The sequence below is a fragment of the Aphelocoma coerulescens genome, unplaced genomic scaffold, assembly GCF_041296385.1.
Source record: "Aphelocoma coerulescens isolate FSJ_1873_10779 unplaced genomic scaffold, UR_Acoe_1.0 HiC_scaffold_486, whole genome shotgun sequence".
Lineage (NCBI taxonomy): Eukaryota > Metazoa > Chordata > Aves > Passeriformes > Corvidae > Aphelocoma > Aphelocoma coerulescens.
The window spans coordinates 42,144-54,924 of record NW_027183830.1 but is presented as its reverse complement, the minus strand read 5'-3'; the positions used below and the strand labels follow the sequence as shown (position 1 = coordinate 54,924).

The 12,781-nt window shown below is 57.9% G+C and overlaps 1 protein-coding gene across 1 annotated transcript; it reads left to right on the top strand.

Moving 5' to 3' along the window:
* Nucleotides 1-267: 267 nt before the first annotated feature.
* Nucleotides 268-9,790, top strand: LOC138101806 (proteasome subunit beta type-5-like). Its single transcript, XM_068999587.1, has 2 exons — nucleotides 268-571; nucleotides 9,189-9,790. Exons 1-2 carry the CDS (start codon nucleotides 376-378, stop codon nucleotides 9,488-9,490), a joined length of 498 nt encoding a protein of 165 aa, XP_068855688.1. The 5' UTR covers nucleotides 268-375; the 3' UTR covers nucleotides 9,491-9,790.
* Nucleotides 9,791-12,781: the final 2,991 nt, after the last annotated feature.

Here is a 12,781-nt window from a genome sequence, read left to right as displayed (position 1 = left end):
ACCCCCATTTCTCCCCCATTTTTTTCTTTTTTTTTCCCCTTTATTTCCCCATTTCTCCCCCATTTTCCCCCATTTTTCCCCCCCCTTTTTCTCCATTTCTCCCCCATTTCTCCCCCATTTTTTCTGTTTTTTTCCCCTTTATTTCCCCATTTCTCCCCCATTTCTCCCCCATTTCTCCCCCATTTTTTCTGTTTTTTTCCCCTTTATTTCCCCTTTATTCCCCCTTTATTCCCCCCCCCCTTTATCCCCCCATTTCCCCCCCAGTCCCCCCACGGCGTGACGGTGGCCGTGGACTCGCGGGCCACGGCGGGCTCCTACATCGCCTCGCAGTCGGTGCTGAAGGTGCTGCCCATCAGCGCCCGCATCCTGGGCACCATGGCCGGCGGCGCCGCCGACTGCGGCTTCTGGCAGCGCCTGGTGGCTCGCCAGTGCCGCGTGCACGAGCTGCGCAACAAGGAGCCCGTCTCGGTGGCCGCCGCCTCCAAGCTGCTGGCCAACCTCGTCTACCAGTACAAGGGCATGGGGCTCAGCCTGGGCACCATGGTGTGCGGCTGGGACAAGAGGGGGCCAGGTACTGGGAGCCACTGGGAGCCACTGGGAGGGGGTTTGGGCCAGTTCTGAGGGGCTTTGGGCCAGTTCTGAGGGGGTTTGGGCCAGTTCTGAGGGGGTTTGGGCCAGTTCTGAGGGGGTTTGGGCCAGTTCTGAAGGGGTTTGGAGTCACTGGGAGTGACTGGGAGGGGGTTTGGGCCAGTTCTGAGGGGGTTTGGGCCAGTTCTGAGGGGGTTTGGGGTCACTGGTTTGGACTGGGAGTGACCGGGACCAGACTGGGAGGGGCTTTGGGCCAGTTCTGAGGGTGTTTGGGGTCACTGGTTTGGACTGGGAGTGACTGGGACCAGACTGGGAGGGGCTTTGGGCCAGTTCTGAGGGGGTTTGGGCCAGTTCTGAGGGGGTTTGGGGTCACTGGTTTGGACTGGGAGTGACTGGGACCAGACTGGGAGTGACTGGGAGTGACTGGGAGCGGGTTTGGGGTCATTCTGAGGTGGTTTGGGTAAGTTGTGAGGGGGTTTGGGGTGACTGGGATGCACCGGGAGTGACTGGGAGTGGACTGGGAGGCACTGGTTTGGACTGGGAGGCACTGGGAGTGACTGGGAGCCACTGGGACGGACTGGGAGCCACTGGGATGGACTGGGAGCGACTGGGAGCGGGTTTGGGGTCATTCCGAGGGGGTTTGGGCCAGTTCTGAAGGGGTTTGTGGTGACTGGGATGGACTGGTTTGGACTGGGAATGGACTGATTTGGACCGGGAACGGACTGGTTCGGACTGGGAGCGGGTCGGGGGCCGTACTGGTTTGGACTGGGAGCGGGTCGGGGGCCGTACTGGGAGCGCCAGTGCCGCGTGCACGAGCTGCGCAACAAGGAGCCCGTCTCGGTGGCCGCCGCCTCCAAGCTGCTGGCCAACCTCGTCTACCAGTACAAGGGCATGGGGCTCAGCCTGGGCACCATGGTGTGCGGCTGGGACAAGAGGGGGCCAGGTACTGGGAGCCACTGGGAGCCACTGGGAGGGGGTTTCGGCCAGTTCTGAGGGGCTTTGGGCCAGTTCTGAGGGGGTTTGGGCCAGTTCTGAGGGGGTTTGGGCCAGTTCTGAGGGGGTTCGGGGTCACTGGTTTGGACTGGGAGTGACTGGGAGTGACTGGGAGTGACTGGGAGCGGGTTTGGGGTCATTCTGAGGTGCTTTGGGGAAAGTTGTGAGGGGGTTTGGGGTGACTGGGATGCACTGGGAGTGCACTGGGAGCCGCTGGGAGTGGACTGGGATGCACTGGTTTGGACTGGGAGGCACTGGGAGTGGACTGGGAGGCAGTGGGAGTGACTGGGAGCCACTGGGACCAGACTGGGAGTGACTGGGAGCGGGTTTGGGCCAGTTCTGAGGGGGTTTGGGGTCACTGCTTTGGACTGGGAGCCACTGGGAGTGGACTGGGAGGCACTGGTTTGGACTGGGAGGCACTGGGAGTGGACTGGGAGGCACTGGGATGGACTAGGAGGCACTGGGAGTGACTGGGAGCCAGTGGGATGGACTGGGAGCCACTGGGAGGCACTGGGAGTGACTGGGAGCGGGTTTGGGGTCATTCCGAGGGGGTTTGGGCCAGTTCTGAAGGGGTTTGTGGTGACTGGGATGGACTGGTTTGGACTGGGAATGGACTGATTTGGACCGGGAACGGACTGGTTCGGACTGGGAGCGGGTCGGGGGCCGTACTGGTTTGGACTGGGAGCGGGTCGGGGGCCGTACTGGGAGCGCCAGTGCCGCGTGCACGAGCTGCGCAACAAGGAGCCCGTCTCGGTGGCCGCCGCCTCCAAGCTGCTGGCCAACCTCGTCTACCAGTACAAGGGCATGGGGCTCAGCCTGGGCACCATGGTGTGCGGCTGGGACAAGAGGGGGCCAGGTACTGGGAGCCACTGGGAGCCACTGGGAGGGGCTTTGGGCCAGTTCTGAGGGGCTTTGGGCCAGTTCTGAGGGGGTTTGGGCCAGTTCTGAGGGGGTTTGGGCCAGTTCTGAGGGGGTTTGGGCCAGTTCTGAAGGGGTTTGGAGTCACTGGGAGTGACTGGGAGGGGGTTTGGGCCAGTTCTGAGGGGGTTTGGGCCAGTTCTGAGGGGGTTTGGGGTCACTGGTTTGGACTGGGAGTGACCGGGACCAGACTGGGAGGGGCTTTGGGCCAGTTCTGAGGGTGTTTGGGGTCACTGGTTTGGACTGGGAGTGACTGGGACCAGACTGGGAGGGGCTTTGGGCCAGTTCTGAGGGGGTTTGGGCCAGTTCTGAGGGGGTTCGGGGTCACTGGTTTGGACTGGGAGTGACTGGGAGTGACTGGGAGTGACTGGGAGCGGGTTTGGGGTCATTCTGAGGTGCTTTGGGGAAAGTTGTGAGGGGGTTTGGGGTGACTGGGATGCACTGGGAGTGGACTGGGAGCCGCTGGGAGTGGACTGGGATGCACTGGTTTGGACTGGGAGGCACTGGGAGTGGACTGGGAGGCAGTGGGAGTGACTGGGAGCCACTGGGACCAGACTGGGAGTGACTGGGAGCGGGTTTGGGCCAGTTCTGAGGGGGTTTGGGGTCACTGGTTTGGACTGGGAGCCACTGGGAGTGGACTGGGAGGCACTGGTTTGGACTGGGAGGCACTGGGAGTGGACTGGGAGGCACTGGGATGGACTAGGAGGCACTGGGAGTGACTGGGAGCCAGTGGGATGGACTGGGAGCCACTGGGAGGCACTGGGAGTGACTGGGAGCGGGTTTGGGGTCATTCCGAGGGGGTTTGGGCCAGTTCTGAAGGGGTTTGTGGTGACTGGGATGGACTGGTTTGGACTGGGAATGGACTGATTTGGACCGGGAACGGACTGGTTCGGACTGGGAGCGGGTCGGGGGCCGTACTGGTTTGGACTGGGAGCGGGTCGGGGGCCGTACTGGGAGCGCCGGTGCCGCGTGCACGAGCTGCGCAACAAGGAGCCCGTCTCGGTGGCCGCCGCCTCCAAGCTGCTGGCCAACCTCGTCTACCAGTACAAGGGCATGGGGCTCAGCCTGGGCACCATGGTGTGCGGCTGGGACAAGAGGGGGCCAGGTACTGGGAGCCACTGGGAGCCACTGGGAGGGGCTTTGGGCCAGTTCTGAGGGGCTTTGGGCCAGTTCTGAGGGGGTTTGGGCCAGTTCTGAGGGGGTTTGGGCCAGTTCTGAGGGGGTTTGGGCCAGTTCTGAAGGGGTTTGGAGTCACTGGGAGTGACTGGGAGGGGGTTTGGGCCAGTTCTGAGGGGGTTTGGGCCAGTTCTGAGGGGGTTTGGGGTCACTGGTTTGGACTGGGAGTGACCGGGACCAGACTGGGAGGGGCTTTGGGCCAGTTCTGAGGGTGTTTGGGGTCACTGGTTTGGACTGGGAGTGACTGGGACCAGACTGGGAGGGGCTTTGGGCCAGTTCTGAGGGGGTTTGGGCCAGTTCTGAGGGGGTTTGGGGTCACTGGTTTGGACTGGGAGTGACTGGGAGCAGACTGGGAGTGACTGGGAGTGACTGGGAGCGGGTTTGGGGTCATTCTGAGGTGGTTTGGGGAAAGTTGTGAGGGGGTTTGGGGTGACTGGGATGCACCGGGAGTGACTGGGAGTGGACTGGGAGGCACTGGTTTGGACTGGGAGGCACTGGGAGTGACTGGGAGTGGACTGGGAGGCACTGGTTTGGACTGGGAGGCACTGGGAGTGACTGGGAGTGGACTGGGAGGCACTGGTTTGGACTGGGAGGCACTGGGAGTGGACTGGGAGGCACTGGGATGGACTAGGAGGCACTGGGAGTGACTGGGAGCCACTGGGACGGACTGGGAGCCACTGGGATGGACTGGGAGCGACTGGGAGCGGGTTTGGGGTCATTCCGAGGGGGTTTGGGCCAGTTCTGAAGGGGTTTGTGGTGACTGGGATGGACTGGTTTGGACTGGGAATGGACTGATTTGGACCGGGAACGGACTGGTTCGGACTGGGAGCGGGTCGGGGGCCGTACTGGTTTGGACTGGGAGCGGGTCGGGGGCCGTACTGGTTTGGACTGGGAGCGGGTCGGGGGCCGTACTGGGAGCGCCAGTGCCGCGTGCACGAGCTGCGCAACAAGGAGCCCGTCTCGGTGGCCGCCGCCTCCAAGCTGCTGGCCAACCTCGTCTACCAGTACAAGGGCATGGGGCTCAGCCTGGGCACCATGGTGTGCGGCTGGGACAAGAGGGGGCCAGGTACTGGGAGCCACTGGGAGCCACTGGGAGGGGCTTTGGGCCAGTTCTGAGGGGGTTTGGGGTCACTGGGAGTGACTGGGAGGGGGTTTGGGCCAGTTCTGAGGGGGTTTGGGCCAGTTCTGAGGGGGTTTGGGCCAGTTCTGAAGGGGTTTGGAGTCACTGGGAGTGACTGGGAGGGGGTTTGGGCCAGTTCTGAGGGGGTTTGGGCCAGTTCTGAGGGGGTTTGGGCCAGTTCTGAGGGGGTTTGGGGTCACTGGTTTGGACTGGGAGTGACCGGGACCAGACTGGGAGGGGGTTTGGGCCAGTTCTGAAGGGGTTTGGAGTCACTGGTTTGGACTGGGAGTGACTGGGAGCAGACTGGGAGGGGCTTTGGGCCAGTTCTGAGGGGGTTTGGGCCAGTTCTGAGGGGGTTTGGGGTCACTGGTTTGGACTGGGAGGCACTGGGAGTGGACTGGGATGCACTGGGAGTGGACTAAGAGGCACTGGGAGGGACTGGGAGTGACTGGGAGGGGGTTTGGGGCCAGTTCTGAGGGGGTTTGGGGTCACTGGTTTGGACTGGGAAGCACTGGGACTGGACTGGGATGCACTGGGAGTGGACTAGGAGGCACTGGGAGTGGACTGGGAGGCACTGGGAGTGACTGGGAGCCACTGGGATGGACTGGGAGTGACTGGGAGCGGGTTTGGGGTCATTCCGAGGGGGTTTGGGCCAGTTCTGAAGGGGTTTGTGGTGACTGGGATGGACTGGTTTGGACTGGGAGTGACTGGGAACGGACTGGTTTGGACTGGGAACGGACTGGTTCGGAGTGGGAGCGGGTCGGGGGCCGTACTGGTTTGGACTGGGAGTGGACTGGGAGTGACTGGGAGGGGGTTTGGGCAAGTTCTGAGGGGGTTTGGGGTCACTGGTTTGGACTGGGAGTGACTGGGAGCAGACTGGGAGTGACTGGGAGTGGACTGGGAGCGGGTTTGGGGTCATTCTGAGGTGGTTTGGGTAAGTTGTGAGGGGGTTTGGGGTGACTGGGATGCACTGGGAGTGGACTGGGAGCCGCTGGGAGTGGACTGGGAGGCACTGGTTTGGACTGGGAGGCACTGGGAGTGGACTGGGAGGCACTGGTTTGGACTGGGAGGCACTGGGATGGACTGGGAGTGACTGGGAGCGGGTTTGGGGTCATTCCGAGGGGGTTTGGGCCAGTTCTGAAGGGGTTTGTGGTGACTGGGATGGACTGGTTTGGACTGGGAGTGACTGGGAACGGACTGGTTTGGACCGGGAACGGACTGGTTCGGACTGGGAGCGGGTCGGGGGCCGTACTGGTTTGGACTGGGAGTGACTGGGAGCAGACTGGGAGTGACTGGGAGTGACTGGGAGCGGGTTTGGGGTCATTCTGAGGTGGTTTGGGTAAGTTGTGAGGGGGTTTGGGGTGACTGGGATGCACTGGGAGTGACTGGGAGCCGCTGGGAGTGGACTGGGAGGCACTGGGAGTGGACTGGGAGACACTGGGAGTGGACTGGGAGGCACTGGGAGTGGACTGGGAGACACTGGGATGGACTGGGAGGCACTGGTTTGGACTGGGAGCCAGTGGGATGGACTGGGAGTGACTGGGAGCGGGTTTGGGGTCATTCCGAGGGGGTTTGGGGTCACTGGGATGCACTGGTTGGGACTGGGAGCGGGTTTGCGGCCGGACTGGTTTGAACTGGGAGCGGGTTCGGGCAAGTTCTGAGGGGGTTTGGGGTCACTGGGAGGGGCTGGGAGGAACTGGGAGGGACTGGGAGGGAACTGGGAGGGAACTGGGAGGGACTGGGAGGAACTGGGAGGTACTGGGAGGGACTGGGATGAACTGGGAGGGACTGGGATGAACTGGGAGGGCACTGGGAGGGACTGGGATGGACTGGGAGGGAACTGGGAGGGACTGTGAGGAACTGGGAGGGACTGGGAGGGAACTTGGAGGTACTGGGAGGGGCTGGGAAGAACTGGGAGGGAACTGGGATGAACTGGGAGGGGCTGGGAGGGACTGGGAGGGCACTGGGAGGGACTGGGATGGACTGGGAGGGAACTGGGATGAACTGGGAGCAACTGGGAGGGACTGGGATGAACTGGGAGCGACTGGGAGGGAACTGGGAGGGACTGGGAGGAACTGGGAGGGACTGGGAGGGACTGGGATGAACTGGGAGGGACTGGGATGAACTGGGAGGGCACTGGGAGGGACTGGGAGGGAACTGGGATGAACTGGGAGCAACTGGGAGGGGACTGGGAGGGGTCCGGGAGGGGCTGGGAGGGACTGGGAGGGAACTGGGAGGGAACTGGGATGAACTGGGAGCAACTGGGAGGGACTGGGATGAACTGGGAGCGACTGGGAGGGAACTGGGAGGGACTGGGAGGAACTGGGAGGGACTGGGATGGACTGGGAGGGACTGGGAGGGACTGGGAGGGACTGGGATGGACTGGGAGGGAACTGGGATGAACTGGGAGCAACTGGGAGGGGCTGGGAGGGACTGGGAGGGAACTGGGAGGGACTGGGAGGGTCCCGATCCCCCAAATTCTGTCACCACACCCCAAAACCCACTAGCCACACCCCTCAATCCACTAGCCACCCCAGAAAACTCAATTTCCACACCCCCAAATTCACTCACCACGCCTGGAAGCCCACTAGCCACACCCTTAAAGCCAGTAGCCACACCCCCAAGTTCAGTGGCCACACCCCAAAACTCGCTTCCCACGCCTCAAAATTCACTAGCCACGCTCCAAAATCCCCTAGGCACACCCCTAAATCCACTAGCCACATGCTCAAACTGACGAGCCACCGTCCCAAACCCACTAGCCACACCCCAAAACCCACTGGCCACACCCCTAAATCCACTAGCCACATGTTCAAACTCACTAGCCACACCCCAAAATTCACTTCCCACGCCTCAAAATTCACTTCCCACACCCCAAAATTCACTAGCCACCCGTCAAGTTCACTAGCCACACCCCTCAATCCACTAGCCACACCCCAAAACTCGCTTCCCACACTTCCAAATTCACTAGCCACACTCCGATATCCACTAGGCACACCCCTAAATCCACTAGCCACCTGTTCAAACTCACTAGCCACACCCCTCAATCCACTAGCCACACCCCAAAACTCACTTCCCACGCCTCAAAATTGACTTCCCACACCCCAAAACTCACTAGCCACACCCCAAAACCCCACTAGCCACCCCCCAAATTCACTAGCCACACCCCTAAACTCACTAACCACACCCCAAAACCCCACTAGCCACCCCCCAAATTCACTAGCCACACCTCAAAACTCACTCACCACACCCCCAAACTCCCTAACCACACCCCAAAACCCCACTAGCCACCCCCCAAATTCACTAGCCACACCCCTAAAGTCACTATCCACCCCCCAAATTCACTAGCCACACCCTTAAACTCACTAGCCACACCCCAAAACCCCACTAGCCACCCCCCAAATTCACTAGCCACACCCCTAAACTCACTAACCACACCCCAAAACCCCACTAGCCACCCCCCAAATTCACTAGCCACACCCCTAAACTCACTCGCCACACCCCCAAACTCCCTAACCACACCCCAAAACCCCACTAGCCACCCCCCCAAATTCACTAGCCACACCCCAAATTCACTAGCCACACCTCAAAACTCACTTCCCACGCCCCAAAACTCACTAGCCACACCCCAAAACCCCACTAGCCACTCCTCAAATTCACTAGCCACACCCCTAAACTCACTAGCCACCCCCCCAAATTCACTAGCCACACCCCTAAACTCACTAGCCACACCCCAAATCCACTAGCCACACCCCAAAACTCACTTCCCACGCCCCAAAACTCACTAGCCACCCCCCAAAACCCCACTAGCCACCCCCTAAATTCACTAGCCACACCCCTAAACTCACTCACCACACCCCTCAACCCACTAGCCACACCCCAAATCCACTAGCCACACCCCAAAACTCACTTCCCACGCCTCAAAATTGACTTCCCACGCCCCAAAACTCACTAGCCTCACCCCAAAACCCCTCTAGCCACCCCCCAAATTCACTAGCCACACTCCTAAACTCACTATCCACCCCCCAAATTCACTAGCCACACCCTTAAACTCACTAGCCACACCCCAAAACCCCACTAGCCACTCCTCAAATTCACTAGCCACACCCCTAAACTCACTAGCCACCCCCCAAATCCACTAGCCACACCCCTAAACTCACTCGCCACACCCCAAAACTCACTAGCCACACCCTTAAACTCACTAGCCACACCCCAAAACCCCACTAGCCACTCCTCAAATTCACTAGCCACACCCCTAAACTCACTAGCCACCCCCCAAATCCACTAGCCGCACCCCTAAACTCACTCGCCACACCCCCAAACTCCCTAACCACACCCCAAAACCCGCACTAGCCCCCCCCCCCAAACTCACTAGCCACACCCCCCCCCGCCGCAGGCCTGTACTACGTGGACAGCGAGGGCCAGCGCGTGCCGGGCGCCGCCTTCGCCGTGGGCTCGGGCTCGTCCTACGCCTACGGCGTGCTGGACCGGGGGCTGGCTAGCCCCGGGGACGAGGCCGGTAGCCCGCGGGCCAGCGAGGAGGCGGCGTGCGAGCTGGCCCGGCGGGCCATCTACCAGGCGGCGCGGCGCGACGCCTACTCGGGGGGCACGGTGCGCGTCTTCCACGCCGGCCCGCGCGGCTGGCGCCTGGTGGCCCAGCACGACGTGGGCGAGCTGCAGCGGCGCTACGGCCAGTGAGCAGCGGGGCGGGGCCAGCCCGGGCGGATTTGGGCAACCGGGGGGATGGGGGGGGAAAAAAAAAGCAAAAATTGGGAAAAAAAGAGCCAAAACCACGGAGTTTGTGTGGGAAAATTGGTGTTTTTTTGGGGGGGTTTGGGGGGTTCAGGAGAGCGGGAGAGGTCTGAGGGGTTTTGGGAAAAAAAACGGGAATTTTGGGGAAAATTGAGTGGAAAAAAAAGTGGAATTTTGGGGGGAAAAAAGTGGAATTTTGGGGAAAAAAGAGTCAAAAAAACGGAGTTTGTGTGGAAAAATTGGTGGTTTTTTGGGGGGTTTTGGGGGATTTTTGGGGGTGTCAGAAGGGCTGGGAGAGCTCCAGGAGACGCCGAGAGAATTGGGAGAAAATCCGGGAATTTTGGGGAAAAATGGAGTGAAAAAAATGGGGAATTTTGGGGGGAAAAAAGCCAAATTTTGGGAAAAAAATGTGGAATTTGTGGGAAAAAAATGGTGGTTTTTGGAGGGGTTTTGGGGGATTTTTTGGGGGGGATTTTGGGGGTTTTTGGGGGTGTCAGAAGGGCTGGGAGAGCTCCAGGAGACGCCGAGAGAATTGGGAGAAAATCCGGGAATTTTGGGGAAAAAACGCAGAATTTTGGGGAAAAAAAGTGCAATTTTGGGGAAAAAGAGTAAAAAAAACGGAGTTTGTGTGGAAAAATCGGTGTTTTTTGGGGGGAGGTTTTTGGGGGGATTTTGGGGGGTTTGAAGGGGTTCAGGAGAGCGGGAGAGGTGCGAGGGGTTTTGGGAAAAAAAATGGGAATTTTGGGAAAAACTGAGTGGAAAAAAAGTGGAATGGAAAAAAATGTGGAAATTTGGGAAAAAAGAGCCAAAAAAATGGAGTTTGTGTGGAAAAATTGGTATTTTTTGGGGGGTTTTGGGGGATTTTGGGGGTGTCAGAAGGGCTGGGAGAGCTCCAGGAGACGCCGAGAGAATTGGGAGAAAATCCGGGAATTTTGGGGAAAAAAAGCCAAATTTTGGGGAAAAAGAGCCAAAAATGGGAGTTTGTGTGGAAAAATTGGGTTTTTTTGGGTCTGATTTTGGGGGGTTTTGGGGGGTTTTTGGGGGCCTGGTGGCCCAGCACGACGTGGGCGAGCTGCAGCGGCGCTGCGGCCAGTGAGCAGCGGGGCGGGGCCAGCCCGGGCGGATTTGGGCAACCGGGGGGGGGGGGAAAAATGAGGGATTTTGGGGAATAAAGAGGCAAAAATGGGAGTTTGTGTGGAAAAATTGGGGTTTTTTTGGGGGGGTTTGAAGGGGTTCGGGAGAGCGGGAGAGGTGCGAGGGGTTTTGGGAAAAAAAACGGGAATTTTGGGGAAAATTGAGTGGAAAAAAAAAGTGGAATTTTGGGGGGAAAAAAGCCGAATTTTGGGAAAAAATGTGGAATTTTTGGTGGTTTTGGGGGGGTTTTGGGGGATTTTTTGGGGGGTTTTTGGGGTTTTTGGGGGTGTCAGAAGGGCTGGGAGAGCTCCAGGAGACGCCGAGAGAATTGGGAGAAAATCTGGGAATTTTGGGGAAGAAACGCAGAATTTTGGGGAAAAAAAGTGCAATTTTGGGGAAAAAGAGTAAAAAAAACGGAGTTCGTGTGGAAAAATCGGTGTTTTTTGGGGGGAGGTTTTTGGGGGGTTTGGGGGGTTTGAAGGGGTTCAGGAGAGCGGGAGAGGTGCGAGGGGTTTTGGGAAAAAAAATGGGAATTTTGGGGAAAATTGAGTGGAAAAAAAAAGTGGAATTTTGGGGGGAAAAAAGCTGAATTTGGGGAAAAAAAGTGGAATTTGTGAGGAAAAAATGGTGTTTTTTTGGGGGGGTTTTGGGGGATTTTTGGGGGTGTCAGAAGGGCTGGGAGAGCTCCAGGAGACGCCGAGAGAATTGGGAGAAAATCCGGGAATTTTGGGGGAAAAAAAAGTGGAATTTTGGGGAAAAAAGAGTCAAAAAAACGGAGTTCGTGTGGAAAAATTGGTGTTTTTTAGGGGGAGGTTTTTGGGGGGTTTGGGGGGTTTGAAGGGGTTCAGGAGAGCGGGAGAGGTGCGAGGGGTTTTGGGAAAAAAACCGGGAATTTTGGGAAAAACTGAGTGGAAAAAAAGTGGAATGGAAAAAAATGTGGAAATTTGGGAAAAAAGAGCCAAAAAAATGGAGTTTGTGTGGAAAAATTGGTATTTTTTGGGGGGTTTTGGGGGATTTTGGGGGTGTCAGAAGGGCTGGGAGAGCTCCAGGAAATGCCAAGAGAATTGGGAGAAAATCCGGGAATTTTGGGGAAAAAAAGCCAAATTTTGGGGAAAAAGAGCCAAAAATGGGAGTTTGTGTGGAAAAATTGGGGTTTTTTGGGTCTGATTTTGGGGGGTTTTGGGGGGTTTTTGGGGGGCCTGGTGGCCCAGCACGACGTGGGCGAGCTGCAGCGGCGCTACGGCCAGTGAGCAGCGGGGCGGGGCCAGCCCGGGCGGATTTGGGCAACCGGGGGGGGGGGGAAAAATGAGGGATTTTGGGGAATAAAGAGGCAAAAATGGGAGTTTGTGTGGAAAAATTGGGGTTTTTTTGGGGGGGTTTGAAGGGGTTCGGGAGAGCGGGAGAGGTGCGAGGGGTTTTGGGAAAAAAAATGGGAATTTTGGGGAAAATTGAGTGGAAAAATCAGGAATTTTGGGGGGAAAAAAGTGGAATTTTGGGGAAAAAAGAGTCAAAAAAACAGAGTTTGTGTGGAAAAATTGGTGGTTTTTTGGGGGGTTTTGGGGGATTTTTGGGGGTGTCAGAAGGGCTGGGAGAGCTCCAGGAGACGCCGAGAGAATTGGGAGAAAATCCGGGAATTTTGGGGAAAAATGGAGTGAAAAAAATGGGGAATTTTGGGGGGAAAAAAGCCAAATTTTGGGAAAAAAATGTGGAATTTGTGGGAAAAAAATGGTGGTTTTTGGAGGGGTTTTGGGGGATTTTTTGGGGGGGATTTTGGGGGTTTTTGGGGGTGTCAGAAGGGCTGGGAGAGCTCCAGGAGACGCCGAGAGAATTGGGAGAAAATCCGGGAATTTTGGGGAAAAAACGCAGAATTTTGGGGAAAAAAAGTGCAATTTTGGGGAAAAAGAGTAAAAAAAACGGAGTTTGTGTGGAAAAATCGGTGTTTTTTGGGGGGAGGTTTTTGGGGGGATTTTGGGGGGTTTGAAGGGGTTCAGGAGAGCGGGAGAGGTGCGAGGGGTTTTGGGAAAAAAAATGGGAATTTTGGGAAAAACTGAGTGGAAAAAAAGTGGAATGGAAAAAAATGTGGAAATTTGGGAAAAAAGAGCC